This window comes from Tetrao urogallus, assembly GCF_951394365.1.
Source record: "Tetrao urogallus genome assembly, chromosome: 17".
Taxonomy (NCBI): domain Eukaryota; kingdom Metazoa; phylum Chordata; class Aves; order Galliformes; family Phasianidae; genus Tetrao; species Tetrao urogallus.
In genome coordinates, this window is record NC_136830.1 from 1,694,510 (window position 1) to 1,712,800 (window position 18,291).

Sequence of the window (18,291 nt, forward strand, 5' to 3'; positions counted from 1 at the left end):
GAAACCTGACCTGACTTCGTGTGACAAGCAGCAATTTCCCATCCAGCAGACACAAGTCCAAGGCTGAAAGGACATGAGCACTGAATTGCTCTGAAACACACCAGCTTTTTTTAATGCCGCCTTGAACACTGTTATTAAAAAATGGGAACTGCATTTTGGAGTAACGAGCAGAGATTACTCATTCCCTTGTTTTACACAAGTTGACTTTTGGCTTTCTGCAGAACACCACTTAACAGAGCCCATTACCAAGCTGCTAGCCACTTTTCATAGTGATGCTAGAGCAGGTAAGAGACAATAAGTGGAACTGTTGATGGTTTATATTACTCTATTATGTTAATGTTCACTAAAGTATGCCATAAGCTCTCTCATTACATGTGTATAAACCAATTCTCTGTGGTGTTATTCCTGTGCTAAATGCTATAACTACATAAATCTTGAATTAATGGAGACTTTATAGTTCCTGAAAATGAAGGGTAATTGCTGTCTGTTAATGCTGTTGTTGCTATTAAAGGAAGTATATATTTTCAGTAACAATGTTTATGGACCGTGAGCCTCACATCGCAGCTATTGCACAGTGCAGAGAGCGCAATACGATTATCAGACTTACTCCCTTTCTCTCTCTCCTCCCTCACAAAAAGCACAATATCATTTCCACAGCTTTGACAAACTACCCTGCAATTCTCTTAACAACTGCAAAGTCCAAAACTCTGTCCTTCAACGAACATACAGTCTGAAAAACAGGATTTGCATTTCCATCTCTGGGAACGCATGATTTGCTAAGTTTCTCGCTTGGTTAAATGGCTGGACAGCTTGGCTTATTGGTTTGGGTATTTCAAACAGTTCTTGGAGAAGAGTGTGGTGACAGAATGATAGGAGTGAGAAAGCATCATCCCACTTACTTCCTTCGAGACTTCAGCGGTGATGCAGAAGTGAAAGGCAATACTTGGTGAGACAGTTCTCAGAGAGGAGATGGGATGGACAAGTCCCCAGCGTCGAGGTCCCGTCCTCCCATTATGAAAAGCAGCAGCTCACAATCTGCTGCAGAACTGCACCTTGCGCTGAAGTAATGACTCCTCCATTCCCATATACTGTACATATGACTGACTACGCTCAATTACTTTTCTCCCCTGGACTCCTTCACAACACCGCAAAAAGCAAAAAAACCACCACGAGTGTGCTTATATTTTTCGATGTAGTGATGGCAAAGCCTTAATTATGCTATAACGTCTGCGTTTGGAAACTTAAGGAGCTCAACAGCCCATAGAGCTATGAAATAAATAAATAGTGAATAATTAGTAGCATGGTAGAGAGGGAGAGGTGTAGGAGGTGGAAAATTTCAGTTTTACTTCTAGCTCTATCACTGACTCAGCCTGCACTGGGACGTGAGCATTCTGTCATCTTCCCTCACGAGGTACACACAGATGACAGTGATCTGCTCCCGATGACTAACAAAAAGTGTTATGCAAATCAAAGCACATTAGTAATTCCTGCCCTGCCCTTCATTAGCGCCAGCGCGTAGGTTTACCTAGAGGAAGCTGCTTCTTGCTGACCGAGCAGCAAAGCAGGATTGTTCTGCAGCACTGCAGAATGAAGCTGACCCCTCATGTAATTTGGGAAGCCTGATGCTGGTGAGAGTGCATCCAACACTCCATCTGCCTGCAGGAGACACACAGCAGTATCATTTTTGCCACCAAATGGAAAGGGGAAAAAACACTCCTCAGTGCAGTCCCTCAGGACAGTCACGCCAACATGTTTATAGCTCCCTGTTGTACCTAGCCAGGTTAAGTTTTAGACAAACACCGAATGGCTTTCCAGGAGAGTACAGTTTGTGAAGGACTAATGCCGACAGCCAGGTTGTGCTCCCCAGCTGCAAGGCAATGTAGCATTTACATCATCCCCATGAAGTCTCTTCACTTCAGTCTTGGTGAGCTTACACACATCTTTGCTGACAAGCAAAGGAACCCTACTTACTTCCAGAGACCTATTTAATAGAACGAGTGTCATGTCTCACGTCTGCAGGTCAGGCAAGGGATAGAAAGATGAACTCGCTCTGCTCTCCTTATGAAGAAAAGAAACGTTACTAAAAAGTTGGAGTCACCTTAAGGAGAAGGTAGTTGGGAAATACAGGAGCCCAGGAGGTCAAATTACTTTTATAGATATGTAAAGAAATGCCACATTAATGGTTAGAAATGCTGTAATAGCCTTTCATTTGCTGTAAAGGACAGTGAGCGACCGGCCAAACGCACTGCAGCTTCCTCTGAAGGTAACCTCAGATCCCACATTCTGAAAGCTAATCAATGTTGTTCAGATTTCAATTTCTTCTCTACAAGGTGAAGTCAAACCTAATCTAACAAATGTCAGTCTCAGATGTAATGCTGCTAGCTGGGTCTACCAGTGTAATTTAGATAATCATTAATAGCATAGCTGTATAATAAAACTACATGTCACTTACAACTTCATCTGAGGTTTGACTGGCAGATCTTTAAACAGTTTTCTAAGTGATTGCTTTTACTTTCTTTGATTGGGCAGTCTAAGAAATGGTTTAACCCCACGGTACCTGAGCTTTTAGGGAATAATTTCTCACCCTCCCCATGCCAGCCGTCAGATCTGCTGCATAACTTTGGGAGAACCAGAACTTGAGCGTTGGTTTCTGGGAGTGACTTTACACATTACAGACACAAAATAAGCACGGCGTCTTTCATTAAACGTAAATGGCGTAAATGTTTCCTTTCCATCAAGGTTTCTTCTCAAGACACACATTTTGCCATATTCCAGGGATATTTTGGGTATCTGGTGGGATTTCTCAAAGAAGCTCAAGAAAATGTAAAGCTTTCAAACATTGAGAAAAAAATAAAAAGACTTAACCAGAAGCTGCTTTTAGCACAGTCTCTCGAATTCATGATAACCTCCAACGTATGGCTGCAGTCAAGTGTGCTGCCAAGGTGACAGGGCTGTCTGAAGTCAGCCTTTACTTCTGTAATGCTGATCCAGTAGAAGCCTACGTGCCACAGCTTCTCAGAATGCAAGAGACTGGACAGCCAAAATATAATGAAAGTTTGATGAAGATCTAACCTGAGATGCCAGGTTTGATCTGCCAGAACAGAAGTCAGCAAGGAATACCAAAGTCTTTCATACGTTTGATGCTTAAGAGCACAGTGCAACTGTGGCTATGTTGCCAGACTTCTCGGTTTTCCTTGCAAAGGTGAAAAAAGAAATCCCTACAGAAAACCACACCACTGCCACCTTTCAATGACCAGCCTCTGTATCAAAAGAAAAGGTCAGGAAAATCATTGCTCTGTGATAAATATGCATGCAACACGACACAGCGCTCCTTGGCAGACAGCGCACTGCCCTGGAGGTGGGTGCCACCATCCCACCTTCTGGGCTGATTACAAAACTGACGTCTGCAAAGGGTACTGTAAATAAAATATGGGCTCCTGGCAGGTTATCAGAGGAGACTTCCTCTGAAACAGCACCAGCACTGTGATTTGGGTCTCACTGAATGCTCACACGCTAATTGAGACACTATTCCGTTAACAAGAGTTTCTCTTCTGTAAACTAGTGAAAACCATGAAGTGTCTGATCCAGTGTTTGCTTCCTTCTATTATAAACAATTTTAAATCTGACATGAAGCCTGGAGGAAAAATACTGCTTGTAAATTCATTCTTATTTTGACTGTGAGGGAATTTCCAAGCTAGTAAAGCACATGAAAGAAGAAAATTCAGTCTTACCTTATCGTCAACATCACTCTCGCTGTCACACTGTGGGTTAGAGAGAGAAAAAGATAATGTGAAAAACCTTTATGTAGAGAGATTTTTTGCATCATCTGCTTAAATCTTTAGGATAGCTGTTTATGATGTTCTCAGTTCAATGAAACATACACTTTTGATGTCTGCAGTAATGCCTTTTAGATTGCCAGCATAAACCAAAGCCAATTTCTCTCTTTTTATACAAAAATATGGTGTACTCATACTTTAATGGGTGACAGAGAACTTTAAACAAAAAAGACAATCAGCTGTGCATTATAAAAACAACTGTACCATGAACCCCACAACAAAAAGCATGCCTTTGTATCAGCCCACACTGCACAATATATCCTAATGGTCCTGCACTGCTCCACCTTGATAAGCACTTTGTCACCTAACAAGGAAACTGCAAAACCAGCAATCAATTTCTAATTTAATGAGTGGTACCGGGAGTAGTAATTACAAGACATCATAAATTCTGGTCCACTTTTTAGTTTGAATCAGATGACGATCCCAGGAGGAAATGTTTGCTCATGAAGAGTTTTAGAGCAAAATCTCTTTCAGGCTCTGAAAATGAAATGCACAGCACAGGCGGCTGTGCAGAAAGGGAAGTGGAGCACTGAATGTTTCAGGACATGCACTGGGGAACATTGGGGAACATGAATGAACCCCTGGTTGTCTGTTATGCAAAGTGAGCAAAGCGTTCTGCAGCATTGGTGCCCAATGTGCATTTCCTCCCGCAGGCCAGGCTGCATTTCTGCAGCCCCGGCACTCTGTAGCTGCACTGTTCAGCAGGGCAGAGCTGTGCCCAGCCACACTGTGGGAATGGTCCACAGGAACGCACGTGCTTCAGTGGCATTAGTGTAAAAGAGGGAACTGAACACTGTTTCATTTTGCCCGTTCTCACTCCTCCCATTGGCGCTGTCATGTCTTCTTATCCAAAAGTCACAAAGCAGAAAATTCAGCTGTGACATTCTCTGCTTTCCGCAGATTTCTGAGAGACTATTTAATCTGTTTTTCTTGTGCTTGGCACACGGAATGATTGACCCCAAACACTTGAGGAACATTTTACTCTTAAATTCTCTGAAACACAAAAGCACATGAAGGACAGTGACAGAGCAGAGGGGTCTCCCGCAGAGATTCTGCAGCGAGGACTGCTCAGCTTTCCAATTTACTCCTTATTTCCATTTACCTTCAGAGGAAACACTTGGTTTAAAGCAGCTGTTTTTCTACAGTCTTGACTAAGCAGAACTCTCTTCCTTTTGAAATGAAACTGTGCTTCACATCGCCCCTCCTGATCTACAGCACAGTTTCCAGAGAAATCCAACTGTTTAGAGCACCGCACACAGCTCTAACCTCATATGGAGCCATTCTGGAACAATAAGAGACCAAAGCAGAGAGGGATGCAGTGGCAGGATGGGAGGGTGCTGCTCTGTGGGGCTGCAGGCGGTGCTGGCCAAGTCCCTTGGGAAAGCAGCACTAATGCCTGCAGACTGCATTAAGTCCTGCCCAACTGCTTTGTGCACAGACAAGAGCATCAGAGAGCCGCATCTTTAGCAAGTGTTTTCCTGTGAGCTGCTTGTGCTTTCTCACGGATTTTTATTTTCATCACTGAGCGTTATGAAAACTACTATAGGAAACGCAGTTTCACAGATCAGACATTCAGAGGGAAGTACAATCAGTCCTGATAAATCATCAGCGGCAGCCATTTGCCACTCACCCAAGCCCACGCTGTGCGACCACAATGAGAGGTCTCTGCTCCAAGGAGCGCCAGGCCTGGAAGGACACGGGCTGTCCATCAGCCCTGAGCCGTGCTGGGACAGACCTGCTGGGCGGAGGCTGCCCCACTACTCGCTGCACTTCTGTTTGCTAAGATGGTGCTAATTTGTGCTGACAAAGCAACACAGTCATCAAAAACAAGAGGGTGGGGAGGAAAACGCAGTCGCAGGGTTGCACTGTGTTACTGACAAACGCCGGCTGCCCAGGAGGCCTTTCTCCTCCAGCTGGGCTGAGCCCAGCCAGGAGCACGCGGCTGCTGGGGGCTGCGTGCATTCCCTGCTGCCAGCACAGTCGTGAGCATCACAAACATGGTATTATTTTAGGCTCTGGACCCACTGTCAGCTAAGGTAACCGCAGCTCGTGTCCTGCCCAAAGCACTCGCTCCACCTGCACGCTGACAGAGGCAGCGGATTTCAATGACGATTCACTCTTGCAGACTTTGGTCTAAAGCACACTGCAGTGGATTTACTCTTATTGCAAAAATGGAATAGAAATTAATAACTAAGTCCGTGTTGCTTAAATTTTACGCATAGGCAATATCTACTCACATTTTAATTTGTACAGCGACTTAAATTGAAAAAGAAGATCACATACATTCAGAAATATGATGTCTAGAAAACATTCAAAATGATCATTAGAACTTGGATGCTATTGCCGTAAACGTGGGTAAACAGGTTACTAATGCAACAGCACTACAAACAGTAATAAATCTAGGTTTAAAATATTTGAGAGCAGATGTAGAAAATTTGGGGGAAACTCAGTAACCATCACCATTCCAACAGGCTGTAGGATTTCAGTTGTCTCTGTCTTTTTGTACCACAATCTGTCTCTGCCTTTCCTGTTGTAATACATTAAGAGAACAGGCTTTTTCTGGCTTTTAAGAGAAGATTCTTGTTGAAAACAGATTTGGCCTCAAAACTTCTTACATCTATAATGAATATAAAAAACCACTGCAGATGGTTTGTGTTTCTAAAAGGTGCAGAACTGCCTTATTTAGATGCCTAATTTTGCTTTGTACCAATATGCAACTTTGCCTCATGTAGATAAGCACAAGTTGTAAAACACAAGTGAACCATCAAATCCACATGCTAAGTTTTATAAACAGACATACGAAGGAAGCAAACATCTGCTCTCTGAGGACACATTTTTTCCTCATTCAGCATCGGAAAATGCTCCATAATTAATTGTTTTTAAAATGAAAAAGCAAAGAATTTAGTTTCATTTTAGCTTACATCTTCCTTAGCTTTATCAGCAGCGTTGCAGTCCTGCGTCTGAAGAAGCCAATGGCGCTCATGGATGCAAGCACTGCTCTGCACAGACACAGGTCCCAGCCATGCATCTGTGACTGCACGATGTGTGCTTTAGGAACTGTCCTTCTGACAGCAAGTTGCACAACTTCTCCTTCATCCCCTGAAACTGCCGCCCTCTGGCAGTGTGCTCAGCCTGACTTCCCCACTCCCACCCTCGCAGAGCAGGCGCAGATTCCTCTGGTGCAGCTTCCAAACCACCAGCATACCACATCTTAATGCATGTAAGAATGAAGTCTTTAACTGAACCAAAGCTACCAAGTGGTCTACATGATGAGAAAACACGGGGGGGAAATGAGCACAGCTATTTGTAGGATTTGGACTTCTGCTCAATGTACAGCGTCCTGGAAAGTGGAGAACTGACCACAGCCCTGGGCACAAGGCTGCCCACTCCCATTAGCTCCCACCGGCTCCTACAGGGAACAAACAGGCTGCTTTGGTGAAAAAGCCCAAGCTTCACCATTCATTTAGGCTTTCTTCTCTTTAATTTGGAGAAATGCGCTCCCACATCGGCACACAGAAACAGGAACCCGCGGGCTGCGGAGCATGTGCCACACTGAGAAAACAGCGACAGCAAAACCAGACCTGCCTGGGACACTGAGGAAAACAGAACCGCATTGACCCCATCCCCCTGGGGGGGTAAAAACACCGCAGATGGCAATGGGCCGGTGCAGTTTCTGTGGCAACAGCTTGACTTATCTTTGCACTCTCTATTCCCCAGCCTCCACCTCCCTCCCTGCGTCAACAAAGAGCGACTTGCATTGGGGTGGTGTAGGACGGGCAGGGACTGTAAGGGAATAATGAAGTCAAAAGAGAAACTTGGGGTTGACCCAGAGGATTTTGTGCACGTCTGAAGAGTCAAGTGGCTCGGGGTGCAGGAGCAGAGGGCTGAGGCCCAGCAGGGCTGGCGGTGCTCCTCCAGGAACACATCCACCTCTGAGCAGCTGCGGGGGGACAGCAGCCCTTGTCAAAACAGAAGGTTAAAGAAAATGAGGGGAATGGCAACTGTTGACAGCCATGGGGCTCATTGAAAGACAAAAGCTTCAATTACCTGGATTTTTCTAAAGGCCTGTTAACACTCCTGGTCTATAAGCGAAACTGTAAACAGGCATTGTGCTGGGTTCATAAAGGCTTGTAAAAGGGTTATTCACTGCCTTGTGCCAATTGCCTCTCAATGCCACCAAGAATGTTTGCAAAGCCAATCCCTAATTGTGCTGCTTTTTGGAAACGTTTCCTTGCAGTACACACTCAAGTCAGAAACAAGCCTCCTTCCCCGCAGTGTTCAGCAGAAACAACACAGAATTCAGGCTGAACTCGCCCAGTGTGCAGCAGAAAGCCCATGCAATGTCCTTCCCCTCCTCTTCACCTTCTGCCCCGTGGAGGAGCAATGAGGTTCTGTGCAGGGGCCACCCCAATGGCACACGGCAATGGCATAGGGCTCTTCCCACTCAGGAAAGTGGCAAGATCTGTATTACGGTTTGTTTGTACTGAGATTACACATCTTCTTTTCTGGTAAGTTCAGGAACCATCAAAATAACCGTCAGCTCTTTTTATTTGCCCTCAACATTTTAACTTTCAGATCATCCAGTTTTTGTTTGCGTAATAGCAGTCCTCCATTTATTACCATGAAACCAGGCTGCCACGTAGCTGCCTCACGCCAGGAACCAGAGCTTTAAGATTAAATAAAAACAACCCAAGTTTTGCAAGGCTGCAGCAAGATCGGCAACACTTCAGTGTTATGTCATCGAGTGCAGAAAAACACAGTGTTATCTGAAATGGGGCCACATCCTCCACGTTTTAGAGAGCGGCACAGAATTCACTTCGGCTTATTCATGTAAATGTGGCATCTCCCACTCAGCCCAAGCCTGGAGGTGTAAGATCTGTGCCGTGCCTCTGCAGCCCCAAGGCTGCTGGGTCCTGTTGTGCAAGCACTGTATGGCACAGAAGTTACAGGTTCCTGCCCAAGTAGCTTACAGAAAGGCTCGCTTTTCTTTACTCAAAAACGCACATACCTACAGGTATTATTTATATCATGCTTATGAAGATGGTGATAGACATCTGAGCTGGCTGTGTGAACAAGCAGATTCCAGCCCGGAGGGACATGTATCCTAACCAGGCTACCTGCCAAAAAAATGGTGTGGGGAAGCATAAGGCAGAAAGAAGAGGAGCCCAAAATATTACGTAAACAATCTATAATATTACAATGCACGCTGACAGGTTAGACTACACATTTGAAAAGTTGCACAAGATATACAAACCGTGTAGATAACCACAGAGCTTACACACCCACTCAGCCCCGGAGGATGGCCGTGTTTCTGCTCTCTCCTTATTTCCAACTGCATTTAGTTACTGAGCTTCCTTTTAACAATGAGGTTCGAGGAAGCATCAGGCCTAAAACCTGGTTTGTTATTGCTTCTTTTAAAGGAGAAGGTACAACTGAGTGTGTTTCGAAGAGCCCTTCCCCCCGGTCCCGTTTGCTGTGCTGCTGGGAGCTGCTCACAGCAACAGTGCACACGGATGCGCGCCCGGGTGTGCAGGGGGAGGGTGTTGTTTCCTATTAAGTCTGGCATCAGATTCATGTCTGCAGGGGCTTGCTTAAGATGATAGGAAGAGAGAGTTTTATCATGAGCCAGACTGACAGAAAAGCCTGCTAATGGGACTTGAGGCATACACAGGAAAGAAAGTGCCAAAACATTAAGCTACCGCCAAGTGTCAGAGGGCCACTGATTTATTGCAGCAATTTTGCCACTGTGTCCTTTATAAGGTCCCACAAGTCCTTCCTCCTGGCAAGAAGCTGTGAGCTGCTGCAGCTCGGGGAGAAGCTGAGATGCAGAGCGCAGAAAGTGTCCAAGCGCGAGGCGGGGGCTGGGGGGGGACGGAAATCGAATGTTGACTTGAACTTGCCCCAGGCAGCAGAGCCCTCTTAGCTCCACTGCCTCCCTGACAGTTTGATGAAATGAGTCAGGGCCTCCCTATGGCTAGACCAGCTCAGGCTTCCAAGCGCTGGGGTAGAGCTGTAAGAAACAGATTGAGCCTCAGGGCAGCAATCTTTTTTTTCTTTTTCTCTCTCTCTCTCTTTTTTTTTTTTTTCCCTTTCTCTCCTCAGCATTTGGCTGGGGGAAGGGGGAGGTTATGAGCACTACAGATGTATAGGCTGAGCCTTTGTCTGCAGAGGGGGAGGGAGAAGAACAGCAAGAGAGTATTAGCTATGGCAGCCGAGAATAGCCCTGAGCACTATAACTAATTTTGAGGGGCAGTGATGCATTGTACGGGCTGTGTGCTGTTTGGTCTGAGGGGGCCCCCGTTGTGAAGCAGCAATCAAGAGGACATTTTGTTAAGTGACCAACAGCTGTCATCTGGAAGCCCGGCGCAGGGAAGGAGGGAGCAAGGGGGAGGGAGGAAAAGAAGGGGAAAAAAAAAAAAAAAGAGCATTTGTCCCTTGCAGGCAGAGCGCATTAATCCAGCAATCTGGCACGGCTTTCACTCCAGCAGCACTCGGTGCCTCCGAAGAGCCGCCTGCCACCCAGAGATGGGTGCCTCTGCCCGCCCAGCACAGCCAGCCTCCGGCCCCCGCAGGCCCGCCAACCCACGCTAAAAATACTGTTTAAGTCTCTTTTCATTCCATAAAATTGAGTTGATCTGCTGCAGCTTAGGGTCAATCCCTCAAGGACTGTTTTTTCCCCCCTTCCCTTTTCCTTAGCACTCATAAATTAATCAGGAAGACCCTGACTAAGTCATTTCATGCTGTACAACATAAAAGAAAGTCCCCGATGATCCAGGCGAGCATCTATTAAAAGAGGGAGGGGGTGGGAGGAAGGGCTGGAAAGGAGGGGGGGGGGGAAGGAGAAAATCTCAACCTTTTTTGATTTTTTAGGATAAAAGCTGGAGGACTTTGTTACAAATTCTAGCCAACATCAAAACACCTTAAATAATTCAACGAACACGTTAAAGGGAAGAAGCTGAATGTTGCTCTGATGTTCAGTTGATGCAACGCAGAATATTACCCCAAACAGCACAGCCTGTTAAGGGAGGCAGCAGCCTTGAGCATTTCGGTTCTTTAGAAAAATGTCAGAACCTGTAAAAATCATAATTTCCAGCAACTTTTTTTTTTTTTTTTTTTTTTTTTTTTTGCATGATATAAACTCGGCGAGACTGAAATGTAGGTTTCTGACAAGCTGTTAACAAGACAACTTTAGAAATCTGTCTGGAGCTCTCAGGGAGATGGGCTGCCATTTCACTGCTTCGAAGAAGTTCATGACATGACAAGCAAAAATCAGGGAACACAGACCTAAAAACCACGGTGTAATTTTCATTTGCTTCTGTCGTGAAAGAATTCAAGCAGAAATATTAGAAGGGTGCACAACTAAAAAAGCCAGCAACTGGAAAATCATTGCTGTGGTTTGACAAGTGCATCTTCTATGCTGAAAATGGTTTCTTTATGATTACACCTATATACAGGAAAGCAATTCTGGGGAAAAAACAAGGGTAATCACAAGTGATTCCCTGAGATCTGCAAAGTAAGATCTACAGTTGCCCACTTTAAGCCAGGCCTAGGATCGAGCCCATTGGTGGAGAGAGCCATCTTGAGAAAGCATGAAGAGCCGCCAGGTTGCTCTTGTTTGTCCCCTGCGGCCCCCAGAGTGAGAAGGGCAGAAATACCTTTCTGTAAGGCTGCCTTGGAGCGGAGTCTGGACAGATGAGTGCTGGTGCTCGGCTTTCTAATAAAAATATGTTGATTAAAAATAGAAAAGCCAGCATCCTCTGCCACCTATGCAGCAATGCCCACACCAGCTGAGAGCCTTTCCGCCCATCCTACTGCCTTTACCTGCTTCTTCAGACCTTCATACGCCCGCACAATGATTTTCCATAATTTCTGGATGATTTAATGATTTTTTTTCCAGAATCAATCTATTCTATTATACTGCTAGAAAAAACAGAACCATCTATCTTCATACAATATAACCCTTTCTGTGTGTAATCTTTCTCTCTATTTTTTAAGCATTTAATGGTGGGTTGATAGAGCTGCCTTGAAGTCAATTTACTGAATGTGCCTGACTCATTATATCCGCACTTGCAGCCTTTTGGTACCCTGGCATGGATGCTTTGGGAAACTCACAGACAGCTCCACAGATACAATCCTATGGTAAATTTCAGTCCGTGTTCAACAAGAGAGGTATTGGACAATGTGGCTCTTTTTCACTTGTAACACCTGCAGTCATACCAACAGGTAATGCGAATTACAGGCAAAATTTAGCCCAGCCTTTGCAAGGACCAAGCAAATAATGAACTGAAGCTTTTTCACCCCATTTCTATCTCAACTCATTTCCACACAGCTCCGGTGGTGCGATCCCACAGCCTTGCTTGGGTAATTGAAAGGACAGCGCATGCAGAGTTGAATGGCTGACGCTGCATTTCACCAATTTACGAAATGGAGGAGAGTCCGACAAGAAAAGAGACACAGTTTGCCCCTCTTCTGAAGCACTCACAAGTTCCTTTCATTCTCCCCTTGGCTGGGCATTGTGTAACCCGTCACTCATTTTCTTTTCATTAGATGGACGCGCTAGGAGACATTGCAGCCTCGGTGCTGGATATAGATTTTCACCACGAAACTAGAGAAACAACCATTACTTTCTTATTCTGTGGTTGTAAGCTCTCACTAACCCCATTTGCCTGCAGAAGACCTCCTGCCTTGCTGCCTCCTTTTACCATGAGCTGGACTGAGTTACCCAGCCCTGCTGCACTGACTGCTCTGGTGCAAGAGAATTCGCAGTGACGCACAGTGCAGAGCCACTTGACTTTTGTTTAATGCAAGGACACCTGGACAGGACGTACCCAGCAGCAGAAAAGTGGCTTAAAGCCATTATTTACAACACCGAGAGGCTGCTGCAGTTCGGACGGGGAGTAAACCTTCTTCAAAATGATGGAGTTTAGGACTTAATATGGATACAGCCAAAAGCCACTTTAACGATAATGGTCTGTCTAGTAGTTTCCCACTTACTATAAACATCAGGTTTTTTTCTTCTGTTTGGACTGCAAATCTAGTCCACTTCTGTGCCATGTCCACGTCACCATGGAGTCACAAAAAAGTACTCTGCCACTCAGCCACTAGAAGAGGATTTGTTAAAGTACCCCTGCTCTAATGGCAAACATTCAGTTGTTCTCAGCTCTCTGGCTCCACGGCACAGAACTCTGTTTGGAAGTTTCATTTACATATTCATTTAGAGCAGAACATGCACGGCTGTCTTCCCTCACTGCCGAACCACCATTAGCTGCAGGAAGCTCTTAGAGAAAATTTCAGCGTGGAACTCAGCAGGGACAGCACTTCTTAATACCTCAGAATCCTGCTTAATAACAGCCACCCTCCAGAAGGAGGGCGATGGGTTTGCGGTGAGGAAACCTGCTGTGATTTTTAACAGCTGATTCACACGAATGGTTACCGTATTTGATTTATACATTTCATTTTGTATACACTTGCACACTTTCTTTTTTTCTCATGCTGTCAACTTCCTTCCTCCTTCCTGCTTCTCCCTGCGGCTCCAAGTGGTGCAGCGAGAAGAGAACATTCCAGGCTCTGCATGAAGACATCCACCTGATGACCCTACAGTTTCCCTCAAGATACTGTGCAGATCTTTGCATTCAAATACAGGCTGACCTCCTAAACATTTCTGAGACGAAATCACAGAGGTGGTGATTCATTACAGAATCTGACACCTTCAGGGATGAAAAAAGATCTCCACTGTGTCTTGTAGCCACTTGTTCTGGACCTGGCAGGATGACTCTGCTGAAGTCAATTTGAATTCAGCTGTGGTGAAGCTGAGCTGATGGGTTACACATCTTGAAACACATCTGTATGATGCTGTATGTGATATTATTTTTTGCTGACTACTCAGTAACTTTGGATTTGGAAAGCAATCTAAAGGATCTACTGTGTTCTTAACATACATTAATCTGATGAAATGAAGCACAGTTCATTTTAATTTAGTGGAAATAGGAAGTTTGTGTGAATCAGATGCTTTGCTTTATAACCTTTGGCTATTAAGAAAGGAAGTCCCCATCAGGGACAAGGTTTGCAGTATTCATAGCTAGTTAATATAATAATTAGTATTATTTAATTACATTGTTATTTAGATCATAGCCACGTTTGTGATGCAGCTGTAAAATATAAACCTTACAGTATCTACCATTAAAGTTTGGATTACTGAACATTCATTTTCAGGCCTGGGAAAAGGCAGCACAATATTTGAGATATTCATGGAAGACCTTTGCTTCCAAGGAAGTTCTCAGATGATGTGCTTGAAAAATTCAACCACTGCTTTTAAAATAATTCTTGAGGGATGGATGCCCCACAGACACAGAGGCAAGCTAACATGGAACAAAGGAATTCACCAAGAAGGAAATTAGAAAAAGAGTGAAAGCAAGCAAACAAACAAAAAGCCCACAACAAAACTCCCCCAAACAATAACAGAGCATGATCACCAGCTTGAGTCATTAAGAATACATATTAAGTCTTTTTCTTCCTTTTGTTCCTCTAGATCTTAAAAATATTGAAGTAGGTGATTCTTGGGAGTGGAGAACAGCCATTGCCTAGGGGTGTGTATTTGGGTGTCTCCAGTATCGTCTGAGGAATGTAACAGAGGATGTGAGCTAATCCAGTTAGCCAGTATCACAGTGGGTTATTCATTTTCACAGAATTATGCCAGGACAAAGTTACACATTAAAGTTTCAAGGCCTATGCCATTATGTGGAAAATAGTCCTTCAGCACACTGAGCAAACCCTAAGCAATCTAAAAACATATATATTTGCTATTTCAGGGGAAATTGCAAGGGCTTTCCATTACAGCAGTACATCTGCTCCTTTCTTCTGACCCCCCTAGTTACTCATTTGTTCTTGTCACCTCTCCAGATGTCAGTGATTGATGCAAGTGCAATGATTTACAAGAAGGAGCCCGTTACCTTGCTGTTCTGCTTTTTTGACCAGCAGTGACCTTAAAGATCAAGACAAGGGCTGGAAGTACACGTTCAAGGACAGCAATGCTAGTATTCTTCACCGAACTATCCTGAAACTCTCCCAACAGGCTTTAGGTGAGGACATCTACCCTTTTCTCTTGGCTCTACAGAATTTTTAATGTGCATTTTTCTCCTACAACTATTGTGGTGATGCTCAGATGTGTGGACAGCCATCATTCAGGAGTAGAAGCTCCATCATGTCAAAAGTCTTTCCTCAGTAGTGACAGCCCCCTGTAAGCTAATCCAGACTGCAGTGATTAGAGAATAAAAGAGGAAAACATCTCAACAGGAGGGGAAATTGGAGAAAAAGAACAATAGACTGAAGAGTAAGAGTGGAGAAAAGAGCTTCCTGTGCTGCAGGACCAGTAATGAGATGGGACTACAAACACTGTCTGTTTGGGTACAAGCTCTATCGCCTTTAATCAGTAACCAGCACTGTTAGCACAACGATAAAATTGCTCATAATTAGATGGAACAAACCGGTGTGTATTTGTCATGGAGCGAGGGTACATTCAATTATGTAAACTTTTCATTTTTCAGTAGGTAACGGTAAACACAGCTGAATGCAAAGTCTGTTTGAATGAATGGAAAATACCTTGACTGCGTGTTACATAGTCGGCTCCTCTCACTGCCAAAAGTCCCTTTCTGAACCTGTTGTGATTCTTGCTGCATCAGCTGAGAGATGCTGCCCAATGACCAATGCACACACATGCTTTGCAGCCATGCATAGCGATAAAACACCAGAACAGCAACTCATGGTAATATCATTAATAGCGTGTGTCACCACCGCAGGCGTTATAAGGAGGGATTTTCTTGGGCTGTGGAGTGATGAGGTGCCCTGAAGGATGCTTTAAAGCCTTTCACGGAGCTGGACTGTGAGGAGGTTCTCCCCAGCATGATGCGAAGCACAGATAACGAGAAGCCCAGCTCCTGGGCAGCTCTGAGCAGCACTGCTGAGAAGGGCAGGTCCCACGCTAACCAACGTCCATTTGAAAACAAAAATTCTTTTCAATTCACACCTAACACACGTTTGTTTCTGAAGCAGGACTAGTATTCAAAACAAACCACTTTGTTAGCTCAGCTGGTTCATGAAAAATTGCCACAATTACAAAAACAAATCTTTGTTTCCAATTTTCAGTAAGCGTAGCCTTAAAAGAACAAGCTGCTCATGAAAGCATGATCGTTTTTTTTTTTTCCCTAAAAAAGAGAAGAAAGAAATCTTTCCTAGCAACTGCAATTATGATACTTTCATGTCAAATGAATTATATTACTGAAAATAAATCTTTCTAAGATGCACAAGAGGGTTATCTGGCTCCAGTCAGACTTATGCATTACTGGTTTTATATGTTGTACTCTACTTGATTAATATAGGTAATCAAATTATATTGCCTTCCACTGTGCTCTCAAATTCAAGGCTATAATGTTTTCAATGACAAAGTTCATAGAGTTGTATAAAAATGTACCTCATGCTGTACCAGCCCTTTATTGCCGTAGTAAAACACCATTTTCAATTTAGTAATAAGTGATATAAAACAGAGTGTCTTGATTGGCAGGGTCGTATTCATTATGCAGTGCCCTATGATACAGCACAGTTCAGAATGGAAATTTAGGGGCAGAATCTGCCACAGTCTCATATGCTGATGCTATAGGGAATAAAAGGATTCCTCTTCTGCGAGTTCTCCAAAGAAAGGACAGGGAGTTGGACACAAAGACACACATGTGCTGTATGTGTACACACACATGGATATGGATGAAAGGGAGAAACGGACAGGAAGGGACTCATTACAGCATTCTACTGCTTGGTACAGGTTTTGTTACACAGGAGCCACTTCTATACAGCTGCATCCCATGTGGGGAAGGGAGGGGAAGGGAAGGGAAGGGAAGGGAAGGGAAGGGAAGGGAAGGGAAGGGAAGGGAAGGGAAGGGAAGGGAAGGGAAGGGAAGGGAAGGGAAGGGAAGGGAAGGGAAGGGAAGGGAAGGGAAGGGAAGGGAAGGAAGGGAAGGGAAGGGAAGGGAAGGGAAGGAAGGGAAGGGAAGGGAAGGGAAGGGAAGGGAAGAAGGGAAGGGAAGGGAAGGGAAGGGAAGGGAAGGGAAGGGAAGGGAAGGGAAGGGAAGGGAAGGGAAGGGAAGGGAAGGGAAGGAAGGAAGGGAAGGGAAGGGAAGGGAAGGGAAGGGAAGGGAAGGGAAGGGAAGGGAAGGGAAGGGAAGGGAAGGGAAGGGAAGGGAAGGGAAGGGAAGGGAAGGGAAGGGAAGGGAAGGGAAGGGAAGGGAAGGGAAGGGAAGGGAAGGGAAGGGAAGGGAAGGACAGTACGGAAAGCAGCAATACTGGAGAGCTCTGCCACTGACTTATGACCAGAAGGAAAATTCAGGGCCCTGTGATCCTGAGTGTTAAACTTGAGGTGCCTTAATGAAGGTGTGTTATCAAGTGCTCTTCACTTTATGAACATCAGCATTCTCTAAAGAGCAGTAAATTAGACGGTTGGAACGGTAATTTCTTAAGTCTGCAGCTACCTTTGAATATGTAAATCCTTACTCTTCCCTATTTCCCTTCCATAAATTAGGAATAATGTTTACCGTATCCTTAAGCTATCAAGCCAATCTGGCCATGGGTTATACAGAAGCAAAGTACTCAGTACTTATCATCCCTGTGAACCCTATGTAGGAGATGAAGAGTGATAAAGCCATTTTCTGTGGAGCTGAATGGCAGAGATATTGTTAACCAGTTTCTTTTCCAAGCATGTATGTTGAGCAAATGATATGATCAGGAAAGACAACTCTTGGACTCAGGAATTAGTAATGTTATCTTAGTGTTGTTTCCTTGGCAACTTGACCTTTCCTAATTTGCCCAAAGGCAAAATATGGGCAGCATATCCCTTTCAAATCATACCTCAATAATCTTGTGATTAAAAGCATCACCAGAATGTGGCCTTGCCATAAGATGGAGAATTAACGACTCTCTACTAAATGATCCACTGATGTTGAATCTAATTTAAGTAGCCTTGCAAGAATATTTAACACTTAATGATAGGCTCTGTATTAGAGTAGGTTTAATCTAGGATGCAGCCACAGATGTCATAAGAAGGAATTAATCAGCATTGCTTCCACTAAAACAGAAATGCAAAATTGCTGAACAGAATGTATTAGAAACAGATTAAAGAACTGAGACTTAAACATAAAAGAAACAGAGCTGATGCCACCCTCAGAGAGCTAATTTGAAATACAGGGAAACTTAATTCGCCTTTAACTGAAGAATTGGGGTGTTTGAAGTTCCTAAAGAGAAGCTTGCATTATCAAGAAGGGAAAAAAGGCAGATAGTCTTTTCCCTCATCAATTAAAAATGAAAGCCCAACCCAAATATTAATGCCTGCCTCAAAATCCCAACAAAACGAAGTTATTGATGCTCTCAGGACTATTGCAGTACCCCACATGAAGCTCTATGCTCACTGAAGTGT

At 44.3% G+C, this 18,291-nt stretch overlaps 1 protein-coding gene across 1 annotated transcript in view; it reads right to left on the reverse strand.

The window, feature by feature from the left end:
• The window catches only part of FBRSL1 (fibrosin like 1), a gene marked incomplete at both ends in the record, with an annotated part of 418,053 nt that overhangs the window by 145,406 nt on the left and 254,356 nt on the right, over positions 1-18,291 (reverse strand). The window contains one exon of the mRNA XM_079544068.1: positions 3,732-3,761. Coding sequence (XP_079400194.1) covers positions 3,732-3,761 — 30 coding nt within the window. The remainder of the gene's footprint in view (positions 1-3,731; positions 3,762-18,291) is intronic.